Below are 15571 nucleotides of genomic sequence, written 5' to 3'. Positions count from 1 at the left end.
ATAAATAACCAATGGGGCCCACACATGATCAGTTTGGTCTGATGAAAACGGTCCATCAGACCGTTCTCATCGGATTGACCGATCGTGTGTATGCGGCATTAGAGACGCCTCCCTTCTTTTTTATACTCAGTTGTGCCATGACGCTACTCTTATATCATGCAAAATCTTTTAAAAAAAATGTTGCTCATCTTGCAAAACGCTCTCAAACCAAGGTTTTACTGTATTGATGAATGCTAGTCTAGTCTTACAACAATTATTTAATTTATCGCCTATCCCATGAACCAGAAAAAAAACGAAATTACCGTATTTATCGGCGTATACCGAGCACTTTTCTGCCCTGAGTTTGAATACTGCACCGGCATATACCGAGCGCAGTACACTCATGTATAGTCGGGCAGTCTCGACTCCTCTCGCGCTCACGTCCTGGACTATACACGTGTACTGCGCTTGGTATATGCCGGCGCAGTATTCAAACTCGGCGCGGGAAAGCGGGAAACGAGCGGGGAGGACGCCGGACCCGACGAGGCCGCCGATGGACGCCGCGTAAGACACCAAAACTGTAAGTACAAAAATCTTTTTTCCACCGGAATTTCGGGGCAACTTTAGGGGTGCGCACTATACCCCAATAAATACGGTACCATTAAAATAACATTCCTGGGGAGGTGACCATTGCTGTAACAGCCAATGACATGTAATAATGTTTCATTTAACATCTGCAGGTGGCATGTTCATTAAAACTACAAATTGAGAATGAGATCATCTCCGCTTGAGGTGATAAAAACAAACATTTTACATCAACTTTCATAGCTGATGTGCTGAAAACAAAATACTGTTAACTGCAAATACTGATCGGTCATGCAAACATTTTTTACTTTGTACCTTTATACACATTTCAATACGCATGCAATGTTAATGTCCACCCTGCAATTCAACTGCTTTGACAGACAAATGGCGGAGAATACAGTATGTGAAACTCATTTAAAACCTTCACGTTGTGTACTGAGTGTAGTTTGTGAAGTTTTATCTCTAACAAGTGCCCCATTTGTCCAAATCATGCACATCATTCAAATTAGATGATGTATGAGGACCTAGGACACAAAGTAAATGACAACCCATTAAATGTGTTTTTGGATCCACTAGATCATCAAACTGACCATTCACAACGCAATGTAAAACCTTTTTAGGTCTATGCTTCACGCCAAGCCATGGTCACAAAAGAATGTTATTGACTCTCTGGATCTGATACCTTTACACTTTTTTGTCAGGAATACTGAATATCAATTTTATACAACATATGCAAGATACAATTTAAATTCTATATGTATTTATTACAGAAACATTATAGAAGACTAACATTTGCACTTGGAACATACCAATACTTTATTCCTACCTGCTGTGTTAGGCCCAGATGAGTCTTGTAATTTGCCATTTAATTCTACAGTCCCACTGGAAAGTGCTTGTTTCTCTGTTAAGGTTATCTTCATTCCAACAACACCATGGTCAGTAGCAGTGGACTTTACAGAGCTGGGTGTGGAATTCTAGTTCAGTAACAAAAGAAAGTTCATCACATATAAAGGAAATATTTGTCAAGAAGTGTAAAAGTGCCATTAACCGGTTCATGCCTGGCCCATTATACAATGAGGGCGGGGCGTGACCACTCTTGTTCAGGGAGAACATCATATGACATCCTCCCATTCTTGCCGCTCATGTGTTCCCTCCCAGGATCGGTGGTGCACTGTGTTCCTTGGACACAGCGCATCACCGATCAGGGTAAAGAGCCAATGACATTGGCTATTTACCATGTCATCAGCTGTGTCTGATCACATGTAAACCAATGTCGGGTATTGGCATTTCCTTTCCTCACCGCTGTCACGGTCTGAGGAAAGGAAAGCTGATAACTGGCTTTCCTGTAACAGAGGAACATTTACAACGATAATCAGGGCACTAATCATCAGTGAAGCCCCATCAGTGCACATTATTGAAGACGAAAAATTACTTATTTGCAAAAATTTATAACAGAAAATGAAGAAGAAATAGGATTTTTAAAACAGCTTACCTGTAATATCCTTTTCTTGGAGTACACCACGGGACACAGAGCCTAAGTCTTTACATAATGGGTTATATGCTCACCAGAGGTGATTGGACACTGGCACAACCAATCAGAGACAGTTCCTCCCCAAATATAGCCCCTCCCATCCGGGAAGTACCTCAGTTTTGTAGCAAAGTAATAAGGTCTCCCATAAGAAGGGTGGGAACTCTGTGTCCCGTAGTGTACTCCAAAAAAAGGATTTTACAGGTAAGCCGTTTTTTAAAAATCCTATTTTCCATGTGGGATCATGACGGCGTGCGCGTGCACGTGAGGAACGACGCGCTCACGGGTGGGGGTGTGTGATGAGCTAAGGGGTTGTTGGGAGGAAGGACGGACCGCGCCGAATGAGGGGGAGAGACGCCAGCTTCCCTGCAGTCCCCGTGCAGCCCACCGCTTACACAACACCAGCTCTGCACATGTTTACCAAACCCGCTCCTACCGCGGTGTGGTGGGGTCGGCGGGTCAGGACACGCAGCGCAGGACAGCTGAGCTGGAAGACGGACACGGGGACGCATGGGAGCCACGACCATCAGCCTGGGAAGGTATGGTAAGCTGGGCAAGCAGCTGGAGGACGGCACCTGTCATCCACGATCAGACCGTACAACTACACTGATGTGAGTATGTGGAACCAGTGGGTCTGCTGAGCCTAGAGGATCCATCCCTGCACCTCCCTTCTCTGATGTTCCAGATAGAGAGGTACTCTGTAAGCTGTGAAAAATTTCAGTTGAAAAAGATGCAGAAAGTCTGTTAATTATAACATGATTGAACTGATTGAATTCATTTAACTCATTGTGGATGAGATTTACCACACATTAAGTATATGCTGCGCTGTGCATATTAAGTGTCAGGTATACTGGTGTAAAGCGTGCTAGTCAAATGTGACCTGCAATACATGAGGAGACACAGTGTAAATTACCACATGAAAACGATAGCGGAAGATGTTTGAAATTTGGAGCTAAGAGGCTGTTGGTGCTAAACGATCCAGATTCACGGATTTAATGGGAAGACAGGGAGGAGGAAAACATTGTGAACTGTCTGGTATAGCTCCTTTTCTATTTTTGGCCGAACTGAATTACATACATCGGAACTGAGGGAAAAAAAAAAAAACCCCAGGTGCTATATATAGGCCAGGCTCATATCCTGGTCTTGTTAAATCTTTTGGAGGCTGGACGGGTGTGTACCCCCTCCACTTTGGACCCTTCGTGTCTGCACGCCCCCTCCTTTCCTGTAGAGAGCTCCCAATTTTTTTTTCTCTACCCTAGGACATGAAATACCGGGAAAAGGACTGAGAAGGAAGTTCATAGTAAACCTACCCTCCCCCTATTATAAAACTTCTATATTAAAGGAAAATAGGGGATCTCCGTCTGACCGTAACTTTGGCGGAGGGAAATATTACTCCCCGGTTATGACTAGGTAATTTCCTGAAACAGGAGACGATTAAATAAACAAGGGAAGAGGTCTTAAAAATTCACCTTAAAAAAAAACACATATAAAAAGAGGAAAGAAAGAAAGAAAAAATCTCCTGTTCCACCCATCCCTGCTTTTCACATGAATTATCCCAGTCCAACGGAGTCTCTCTCCAATCGCCAATTCTCTCAATAATTCGAAAAAGGAGGTCAAGCTGGGGAAGAGAATTAGAAGGAGAGAGAATAATATGAGTAGATCAACAAAAGGGGGGCCCCCAATTACCCCAAGCAATACAACAGCAACAAGCTCAATAAGACCATTTGTGACCAGAGGGGAAAGCCCGCGTGCCCCCGGGGGCCAGGGAACAATGAAGCAACAACAACAACAAGTAAATAAAATTAAAAAGACTGATAATAAGATACCCCAGAGTGACATTTCCAGAGAAACATCCATAGAATTAGGAGAGGAAGGGCCCATGGGAAGTGGACTGAAAAGTAGTAGGACGGAAGAACGAAGTGCAAATACACAGTCCCCTTCAAAGGGAGAAATGGCAGAGATGCTGCTAAAATTGGAAAATGCGATAAAGGGGGAGATACAGAACTTACGGGCAGATTTTGGTCATATGCTCTCCAGAATAGAAGCAGCAGAGGAACAAATTGAGAAACAAGAACAGGAATCAAACTCACTAAAAATTCAGATCGATCAGATCCAATTACAACAGAGGCATATTCTCTACAAATTAGAAGATCAGGAAAATAGAAATCGGAGACAAAACCTGAGGATCAAATCAATACCAGAGAAGAGGGGTGAGGATCTCAGGGCAATCATGCAAACGATATTTAACCCTGTACTAGAAAGAACAGTAGACAACCCAATCAAGATCGAAAGGGTACATCGAGTAGAAAACCCGAAAAGAGGGCCCCCAGAGCGAACAAGAGATGTTATAATAAGATTCAGATTCTACGAAGAGAAAGAAGAAATATGGAAGAAGTTGAGGGGGCAACCCCCGATAGTTTTTGAGGGGGCTGATCTCCGGATATTTACCGATGTGGCCCCAGAAACTTTGGAGAGGAGATGGTTGTTAAAACCACTCCTAAAACAGATGATCGATTTAAATATCAAATATAACTGGGGTTTTCCAGCATGTTTAATTGGGACAAGAGAGGGAAGATCTGCGACCTTGAGATTCCCCGAGGACTTAAGTGAATTCTGCAGGAAACTGGACATTCGGATCCCTGACTTGCCGGGGTGGGGGGGGGGGGGAGTGACGAGGGAGAGGGGGGTCTCTTCTATGAGACCCCTCATCCCGTTCCTTCTCTTACCCACCCGGCTCCGACTTAGGCAAAAATCTGTCTCCTTAGGATCCCTTTCGATGGTGCCCTTCTCTCCTTATTTTCTCTCCATCTGTTCTGGGAGACGAGGGGACACATGCTGGACACAGGGGAGGACGATCAAAACTAGGCCCTTTTTCAAAAGGATCAAACTCACCCGGGGTTCTCCTGTTTGTTAAACCGGGATTTGAGAGGGGAGATCTGCTGTGTTAAGAATTCCCGAGGACTTAAACGAGCGTTGCGGGGAACTGGACACTCGGGTACCAAATTTTTCGGGTTGGGGGGGGGGGGGGGGGCTCTATTCCGAGGCCCCCCTGTCCTCTCCAACTCTCCCTATCCAGCTCTGACCTTTGGCACATTGTGCCACGTTAGGACCTTTCTTTTGAGGGCCCCCTTGGTGTGTTGTGCCTTCTTTTATTTATTTATTTTTTTCTTTCCCCCTGGTCTGCTTCCGGGACCCGAGAGGGCCTTGGGCGGTTACGGGGGAGATGATTGAAGATTGTTCCCCACCTCCCCTATCTAAATGATAGAGGGGGGGGGAGGAAAACTCTAAACCTTACCCAGAGCGATCTGGACAAAGACATGGTAGTTGGTTCAGGGGTCTTTAATAGACCAAACGGGAGGGTGGGAGGAGGGGAGGGGGGAGGGGGGAAGAGGGGGGAAGAGGGGGGAAGGGACTGAGGGGGGGGGGGGGGGAAGATGCCCTGTCTCACCTGGACAACTAGAAGAGAGCGTAAACCATAGAAGGGAAAATTGTAGATCTAGACCGAGAAAAAAAAAAAAAAAAAAAAACGAAGATGCCAGTAATTAAATGCCTCTCATACAACGTTAAGGGACTAAATAGCCCATACAAGAGACATAAGGTGCTGAAGGAACTGAAACATTATAGGGCAGATATCGCATTCCTACAAGAGACCCATCTGACAATAGGATCAAACGTAAGGATGTACTCACCAGACTTTCCCACTTGGTATTATGGAGATACTATCTCCAAGAGGGCTAGAGGGGTCGCAATTGGGGTAGCCAAGGGTATTAGGTTTGTGCTTACAGATAGACTAATTGACCCAGAAGGGAGATTCCTCTTTTTGAGAGGAAAATTGGAGGAGGAAGAGTATACCCTTGTAAACGTATATGCACCTAACATCTCCCCAATGAAATACATATTGGGAATTTTAGGGAAATTAAAAGACTTCAGTAGGGGAAAGATAATACTAGGAGGAGACCTAAACTTCTGTATGGATCCGAAAGTGGATAAATCACACCGGACATTAGAAACTCAGGATACACAATTAAGAAAGGCCAAAGCTAGCTTACATAGAAGTCAGTTAGTGGATACATGGAGGATTTTTAATCCTAGTCAGCGAGACTATACTTTTTATTCCCAGGTGCATGGTAGTTATTCTCGGATCGACCACATCTTCGTTGATCATAGAATGCTGGAGGGGGTGGTCGAGACGAGAATAGAGCCCATGACGATCTCCGACCACGCGCCCATTAGTATATCTATAAAAATCTCGGGCAATCAAAGGCCTTACCAAAGCTGGAGATTAAATGAGGAACTACTGATTGAGGAGAAAAGCGTAACAAGGGTCAAAAAAGAACTAGAAGAATATTTTAAGATCAATGAGACTGAGGAAATCTCGGCGGCTACCCTATGGGATGCCCACAAGGCAGTGATAAGAGGGGTTTTGATCTCTGAAGGAGCAAGGAGAAAAAAGGAAGCGATCAGTAAAAAAGTAAAATTAATAGACGAGATTTTCAGCCTAGAACAAAAACACAAAAAAGAAGGTAAGCAACGAGATGTATACCTAACCCTTGTTAACAAACAAAATAAACTTAAAGATCTCATGGATCAGGAAACAAGAAAAGAATTCAACTCAATAGCAAGGGAAAGATATAGGTGGGGAAATAAAACAAACAAACATCTGGCTCGGTTGGTGAAAAAAAAGAAATCAAGGAATTATATTGACAAAATGAAAAATGAAAAATGAGAGGTTGCCCATACAACAAAAGAAATCGCCGAAACATTTAGATTATACTATGAAAAATTATACTCAGTAGAACAAAAGATTTGGCAGATAGGAGAGAAAGAAAATAAGATCACAACCTTTTTAAAAGAAGCAAGACTCCCAAAAATCAGTCAAATCGATGCCGAGGGGATGGATAGGCCAATCACGGAAAATGAAATCAAGTTAGCATTAACAAACTCAGCCTCAGGTAAAAGCCCAGGCCCAGACGGCTTTACAGTAATGTACTACAAAAAATGTAAAGAGATACTATTACCAAGGCTATGTAAGTACTTTAACGGCCTCGGGAAGGGGTACAAATTAAGTAAGGAGGCCTCAGAAGCAATTATCACTGTCATCCCGAAAGAAGGCAAAGACTTGGAAGGATGCTCGGGCTACCGGCCAATATCCTTGCTAAACACGGATATAAAACTGTTCGCAAGGATATTGGCCGGAAGAGTTAAGCAGGAAATGAATAAATTAGTGTATCCAGACCAGACGGGTTTCATCCAGGGGCGAGAGGGGAGAGACAACGGTGTCAGAACACTCTTGATTATCCGGAAATTGAGGACAATGGGGTCCCCAGGTCTACTCCTGTCAATAGACGCAGAGAAAGCGTTCGACAGGGTAGACTGGGGACTCATGCTTTCTACTTTAAAGGAAATGGGGTTTGGCCAGGGGATGATGAACTGGGTGGCTGCCCTTTATCAGTCCCCTATGGCCAAAATAAAAATAAACGGCAGCTTCTCGCAAACATTTCAAATGAAAAATGGAACGCGGCAGGGGTGTCCATTGTCACCACTGCTGTTTGTGTTGTCAATGGAACCCCTGCTAGCCAAGATTCGCAACAGCCAAAAAATAAAAGGGATCAAAATAGGAGAGGAGGAACATGAACTTGCAGCTTTTGCAGACGACGTCCTCTTCTATTTAACTGAACCCAAAACATCAATTCCAAACCTATTAAGCCTTTGCTATGAATATGGAGAAATTTCAAATTTCAAATTAAATATCACCAAAACGAAGATTATGAGTATAAATGTTAGTAAGACAGAAGAAAAATCTCTGAAAATGAACCATCGTTTCGCCTGGGTCAGCGAACTTAAATACCTGGGGATCTTGTTAGCCAAATCAATTAAAAAAACCTATGCGATAAATTTTATCCCATTGTTAAACGAAATTAAGAAAGAGACAAAAAGGGTGGAAAACAGAGCAATATCATGGATAGGACGAATCAATTATTGCAAAATGGTCATTATGCCAAAGGTCCTATATAAATTCCAGATGATCCCCATAGCCCTCCCGAGAACGCTACTCTCAGCCCTTAACAAATTAATTATGAATTTTATATGGAAGAACAAGAAACATAGGATATCTTCCCAAACATTAAGGCAACCAAAAAAAAAGGGAGGACTCGCCGTTCCGGATGTTAAGAGATACTACGATGCGGTTATATTAACAAGGGTGGTGGAGTGGGCCAGAGTCAATAAAGAAAAAAGGTGGGTAAGTTTAGAAAATGAATTATCACAGGCAAGGTTAGATAAGATAATTTGGAACCCCCCCAAATTCAGGACACTGGACATAAACCTACACGAGATAACAAAAAAGGCACTGAAAACATGGGACATAGTATATAAAAAAATTGAGAAAGAATATAACTCACCTCTCATAGCACTGAAAAACAACGATTTTTTTGCACCGGGTAAGACACAAGTGGGGGGGCATTGGATTAAAAAAGACACTGAACAACTAAGAGACATAATGAGCGAGGGTCACATTAGAACACTGCAGGAGCTAAAACTTAATAAAAATTTTATGGAAATCAATGAGTGGAGGTATCAGCAGCTAAACCATTTTATTCAAGGTCTCCCCCACCCTTTGAGGTCAGGAGACCAGCTGTCAGATTTGGAAAAAATCTGTACCACAGAAAGATCCAAAGGTATTGTTTCAAAACTATATAGGATCCTACTGAAGATGGGGGAGCCGGGTATACCCCCATTCATTGAAAAATGGGAAAGGGAATTGGGCACACAGCGGGATAGGACCACAATAGAGAGAATGTTGGCTCTGACCCACTCCTCCGCTGTGGATAGCCGCACGGCGGAAATGTGCTTTAAATGCATTGCCGGTTGGTATATGACACCGGATAAATTAAAACAATTTAAAGAGGGGCAGACAGGGGACTGCTGGAGGGGCTGCAGTACACTAGGAAATATGGCACACCTTTGGTGGGTGGGGATGCCCTAAGATAAAAGAGTATTGGGAAAAAATATTGGGATGCGTGGAAGAGATCACAAAGAAAAAGATAAAGATGGACCCATGGGTTGTTTTATTTCACGGGGGAGAAGAAGGCATTAAAAGGTACAGGGAATCACTGATACCGCACCTCCTGAACGCCGCCAAGAGATTAATCCCTAGAAGGTGGCAAGACCCAGACCCCCCTTTAATTTGGGAATGGATCGACGCGGTCGAAGAAACATACAAAATGGAAGAACTGAAAGAGGGTTTAGAGGGCAATAATATCTTATTAAGCACAAAATGGGAAAACTGGAGGATTTTCAAGAAAACTTGGAGTTACGCAGAAAAGCTAAGGGAAGAATTTTAAATGCTCCCCTAGAAGAATATTAGAAAGATCTACAGGTCTGAAGAGAATGTCAAAGGTGAGACAGGGGGGGGGGGGTAAAAATTTGAAATGGTCAACTTTTTTTTTTGGCATTTTTATTTGCTCTTTTGCAAACGGAGGTACATATGGGTTTATGTGGGTTTATTTGTATATGTGCATGTTACAATAGCATATGTATAAAAAAAAAAAAAAAAATGAAATCAGAACAAAAAGGAAATAAAATAAATAAATAAAAAAAAAAAAAGAGAAACCCATATAAAGAAAAGCGACACTAATGATGCAAAACCAAAATAGAGATGCAATGGGCTGGTACGCAGAACATGAGCATAAACTCGCACTCTATGAGGTAGAGTCTGAAGTGAAAGAAAAAAAAAAAAAAAATCCTATTTTCTTTATTGTACACCACGGGACACAGAGCCTAAGTCTTTACATAACGGGACGTCCCAGAGCAATGCTCCATATGAAGGGGGGGGAGACACAGATCAAGCAGACCGCCAGGGACTAGAAGCTCTATACCACTGCCTGCGGCACACTTCGCTCAAAGGCGGCATCCTCCTGTCCTCTCACGTCCACCTCATAGAATTTGGAAAATGTGTGGACCGAGGACCAAGTTGCAGCTTTACAGATCTGAGTCACCGAAGCCTGGTGGTGCACTGCCCATGAAGCACTTATCGCCCTGGTTGAGTGCGCCTTAACAGAAAAAGGAGGAGTCTTATTCTTTAAACCACAGACTTGAAAAATTGTCTGTCGGATCCACCTGGAGATAGTGGATCCCGATGCTGCTTGTCCCTTTTTGGGACCATCTGGCAAATTAAACAAAATATTTGTCTTGCGTATCTGAGCGGTTGCCTGCAGATACACTCTCTAGATCTTGTGAGAGCTGTAAAGGTGTAACAACTTTTCCTCCGCTGTCTGTGGATTTGGAAAAAAAGAAGGCAGGACAATGTCCTGATTTAAATGAAAAGCCAACGCCACCTTAGGTAAAAAGGCAGGTTGGGGTCGTAGTACAATTTTGTCTTTATGACAAACTAAATAAGGCTCCTTGCAAGAAAGAGCTGCTAATTCCGATACTCTTCTAGCCGAAGAGATAGCAATCAAAAAAACGCCAATTTCCTGCTTAAAAGTATCAGTGGAATGTGGCGAATAGGTTCAAAGGGTTGCTTCTGCATCACATATAATACTAGATTCAGGTCCCATGGGCACAAGGAAGACTTGACTGGCAGATTGATCCGTAGTACCCCCTGAATGAAGGCCCGCACTAGGGAATGACATGCCAGTGGTCTCTGAAAGAAGACTGATAGACCTGATATTTGACCCTTAATGGTACCAAGGGCTAATTTCATATCTACTCCTAGCTGGCAAAAGGCAAGAATCCTGCTTATGCCATATCTTTGAGGATTCCATTTGTTGGTTTCACACCATGCAACATATGCTTTTCAGACTCTTCAGTAAATCAGTCTGGAGGCTGGCATTAAGAAGTGTAGAAAGCACTGGGCCTGCGATCCCTCTCTTCTTCAGAATGTGGGTTTCAGCAGCCAACCGTCAGACTTAGCGTTTGTAAGGAAGGATGGAACACTGGACCTTGCGACAGAAGGTCGTGGCGAAGCGGAAGCTTCCAAGGTGTTCCTAACGCCATCTTCATGATCTCGGCGTACCAAGATCTTCTGGGCCAATTTGGGGTCACTAAAATTACAGAGATCTTTTCCTTTCTGATCCTGCAGAGTAGCCTTTGTAAAAGGGCTATGGGAGGGAATGCATAGATCAGTAAAACTGATTCCATGGGACCGTTGGCGCATCTAATCCGTAGGCCAGAGGATCTCTTGTCCTGGACACAAATTTGTCTAACTTCCTGTTGAACCTGGAGGCCAACAGGTCTACATTCGGGGTCCCCCATCTCTGGCAGATGGCCTGAAAGATCTCAGGGTGGAGAGACCACTCTCCTGGTAAAAGTTGCTGGCGACTCAGATAGTCTGCTTGCCAGTTTTCTACCCCTGGAACGAAGATTGCAGACATACAAGGCACAGGTTCTTCTGCCCATTTTAGAATGCGATTCACCTCCTTCTGGGCGCCCTGACTGCGGGTGCCTCCTTGGTGATTGATGTAAGCTACTGCTGTAGCATTGTCGGATTGAATCAGAACTGGGTGACCGTTTAACCTGCTTCCCCAGGTCTTGAGGGCCAAGTACACTGCCCGTAATTCGAGTATGTTGATGGGCAGACTTTTCTCGGTTTTGGCCCATGTTCCCTAGGCTGAAGCTTCTTCCCACACAGCACCCCAGCCCATTAGACTGGCATCTGTAGAGATCACCTTCCAGGTGATTGGGAGAAAGGATCTTCCTTTCCGCAAGTTCTTGGTCTGTAACCACCAACTGAAGCTTTGGCAAACTTGTGAGGACAGGCGCATGGGTAAATCCAGAGCTTGGATCTTTCTGTTCCAGGTGGCTAGAATGCTGCCTTGCAGTAGTCTTGAATGAAACTGGGCATACGGAACAGCCTCGAAAGAGGCTACCATCTTGCCCAATAGTCGCATGCAAAGGTGGATTGAAGGTCTCTTATTTGCTTTCACCTTGTGGATCAGGTCCTTTAGTGACTTGATCTTTGGCTCCATTAAAAATACCCGGCTTTGGGCTGTGTCTAAGATCATGCCCAGATAATCCAGCCGTCTTTGAGCTTGTAGAGAGGATTTTTGTAAGTTTATAATCCATCCTAAGTGCTCCAGATATCTTATCGTGATGAGCACTGCGTGGTGCAATCCTGCTACGGATTAATCTATTACAAGTAGATCATCTAAATAGGCTATTATCTTTATGCCTTGTGCTCTGAGATTGCTCAACAGAGGAGCCAGTACCTTTGTGAATACCCGGGGTGCTGTAGCCACCCCAAAGGGTAGAGCCACAAACTGAAAGTGTCGACCTTCTACCGCAAGCCTTAAAAATCTTTGGTGAGCGGGATGGATAGGCACATGTAAATATGCGTCCTTGATGTCTATGGACGCAATGAATTCCCTGCCTTGTAGGGTGGCAGCCACTGCTCGAATGGCGAATTTTCAGAAACTGATTTAGCGATTTTAGATCCAGAATGAGCTTCGAAACTGAGAAGATGGGATCTCTCTAAATTTCAGCTTGTACCCTAGGGATACAGTGGATACCACTGACAAAGCCGTCACCCCACTCGGCCGAGCGGGGGCGCCTCTTCATGCAGAGGCTTTGGGGTTTTGCTTGTTGGCTTTGAACCCCACTGCTTCTTGTTCCTCTGGCCTTGGTCTTCCTTTGCTTTTGTGGTTGGCTGAAAATGCCGTCGCCACTGGCTGGACGTAGCTTTACCCGGAGCTGGGGAGAGAGAACGTTTAAAACAAGTTTGCTTGCTTTTCCTCTTCTCTGGTAGCAGTGTAGACTTTCCGCTAGATATTTTTTTGGATGCATTTCTCCAAATCTTCCCAGAAGAAGCATTCACCATGAAACAGAAAACTTGTCAGAAGCTTTTTGCATGGTACCTCCGCAGACCAATGTTTTAACCAGAGGACTCTGCGCATATATGCACCAACTGCATTGTAAGGCAAGATGCTTGCTGGATCGAATCTCTCATAGCATCTATAGTAAAACATAAGGCTTTAGGCAAATTTTCCCATAATTTGGCCTGTTCTGGAGATAACGCCTTTAGCCCCTCTTTTACCAGGTCCTTGGGGACCTGACACATACCCACTGCAGCTACAGCGGGTTGTGCAACTGACCCTGCCAGCAGGAAGGAAGATTTCAGTAAAGATTCCAACCTCTTTTCTGAAGGGTCCTTAAACACCTGTACATCATCCACTGGACAAGGCAGGTTCTTGTTTACCTGCAGTAGATGCAGCTATTTCTTGTGTAAACTTAACTTCTTGGTAAATTCCTCCTCCATGGGATAAAGAATCTCAAACTTTTTTGAAGGAGAGAAACGCTTATCTGGATGTAACCATTCTGCGTAAATTAGCTTCTTTAACAACGGATGAACTGGAAATGAGCTTGAACTCTACAGAGATCTTAACAAGCCCAGAGAGGAGACAGGTGAATTAGATAACTCCGAAGATGGCAGTCTGAATGCAGTTCGGACTGCTTCCGTATAACATTGTACCTGCGATCTTAGCATCTGGGAAGCGGAAAAGGGTTCCTCCGATACCCCTGAACCGTCTGAATCCTCATCCCTGTCCTCTGCAGGTATAGCTTCATCCTCCTCCTTTTCTTCCTCAGATTTTTCTGACCAAGGATCTAAATTTAATGAAGGGGATCTGCTTCGCTTTTTGGCCCCTTGTGAGGATTTAGCGATTAAATTAGCAATCTTTTCTTCCAACTTTTCCATGGCTGCAACAAAAGTGTCTTTAGTGACATATGCAGGCCCAGGTGTCACTGGAGAAACTCCTGATAGTGGCAAAGGTTCCTCCTGTATAGGCAAATCAAGGCTTACAGGGGAAGAAGGTACCGAGCAGGCACGGCTAGATCCCCCTATCTCCTGCGGCGTTGCTTTTTTGCTCTTAGCCCCTGAACCTTTCCTAAGGGAAGCCATCTTACCAAGCCACAAGCCGAGGTACCAAAAGCATATACTAGTGTGCTCAGTTTAGCAATCTACATTAAGTATGCAACCTAAACACACAGTTTCATGCTACAGAGTAGGTGTCTCTTCTCTCTCTGGTAGTGCCCCACCAACCACCTAGAGCTTACGTGTCCCCCGAATGCCGCTGTGTTCCAAGGGAAGAGCTGCCGGCCTCTGGGATTGCTTTCTGGCTTCTCCTGGGCGCCATTTTTAAAATAACAGCGTGCCCGCACACATGCGTGCTCCCAAACCCCCTCCGCCCCCACTGCCGATAAAGTGCGAGCGACCTAGGGCAACATGGCGGGTGCCTGGGGCGAGGGGGAGCTTCCCCCTGCTTGTTTGGACTCTGGGGTCCTACCTGCGTTCTGGAGGAGAGAAGCAGTGGCCTTCTTTGCAGAGCTCTGCAGCGGAGGAAGTGTGCTCGTCTTGCAGACTGAGGGCCAGCTTCTGAAAGGACTTACGACGGCGCAGCGCCATTTACGCCGTCGTAAGTCCTAATCCGACCCGTCCTATCTATGCGCCCGATTCTTAGAATCAGTTACGCATAGATATCCATTAGATCAGACAGGCGTAAGTCTCTTACGCCGTCGGATCTTAACTGCATTTTTTTTTTTGGACCGCTAGGTGGCGCTTCCTTCGAATTCCGAGTCGAGTATGCAAATTAGCTAGCTACGCGCATTCCCGAACGTACGCGAGGCCGACGCAGTAAAGTTAAGTTTACGTTAGGCTTTTCCCGGCGTATAGTTGCCCCTGCTATATGAGGCATAAGTGCGGCGTACCAATGTGCGGCGTACTTTGGAGCAATGCACACTGGGAAATTCCACGGACAGCGCATGCGCCGTTCCACAAAAACGTCAATCACGTCGGGTCACAGTAGTTTTACATAAAACACGCCCCCTTGATCCAAATTTGAATTAGGCGGGCTAACGCCGGCTGATTTACGCTACGCCGCCACAACTTACGGAGCAAGTGCTTTGAGAATACAGCACTTGCCCGTCTAAGTTGCGGAGGCGTAACGTAAATCGGATACGTTACGCCGCAAAAATACGCCGTTCTACGAGAATCTGGGCCTGACACTGTACAGAGTGAGGTGAGTAAAACCCAGCTGTTTAACTCCCTCTAGTGGTCAAAACGGAGAAGACACCGTACTCAAAATTGTAAAAAAAGGTCTTTAAAGCGGAGTTCCGGCCACAATTTCACGTTTTAAATATAAATACCCCTGTAATACACAAGCTTAATGTATTCTAGTAAAGTTAGTCTGTAAACTAAGGTCTGTTTTGTTAGGTTGTTACAGCAATTAGATACTTTATAAATAGAAATTGACTGGGGCCATCTTAAGTGTGAACATCATGAAGCCAGACTGTATGACTTCCTGGATTTCAGCCTTGCAGATCTCGCACACGCTCAGTGCTGCACAAGCCTTTTAGACTCTTCTGATGGAATGCTGCCACATTTTGACTTTATTGATCGGACATTATTGCTTTTAGACTCTACTGATGGGACGCGGTCACATTTTGAATCCTTTTGAAGGAAAGCTGTCACATTTAAATGACATT

At 44.6% G+C, this 15571-nt stretch overlaps 1 protein-coding gene across 5 annotated transcripts in view; it reads right to left on the bottom strand.

Annotated features, from left to right (window-relative positions):
* HCFC2 (host cell factor C2) overlaps nt 1-15571 on the bottom strand; it is a 67719-nt gene that overhangs the window by 24841 nt on the left and 27307 nt on the right. For all 5 annotated transcript variants that reach the window (XM_040344254.1, XM_040344255.1, XM_040344256.1 and 2 more), the window contains exon 10: nt 1391-1538. In XM_040344254.1, coding sequence (XP_040200188.1) covers nt 1391-1538 — 148 coding nt within the window. The remainder of the gene's footprint in view (nt 1-1390; nt 1539-15571) is intronic.

Source organism: Rana temporaria, chromosome 3 (genome assembly GCF_905171775.1).
Source record: "Rana temporaria chromosome 3, aRanTem1.1, whole genome shotgun sequence".
Taxonomy (NCBI): Eukaryota; Metazoa; Chordata; class Amphibia; order Anura; family Ranidae; genus Rana; species Rana temporaria.
The sequence above is the reverse complement of the archived record's forward strand: the minus strand, read 5'-3'. Positions and strand labels throughout refer to the sequence as shown.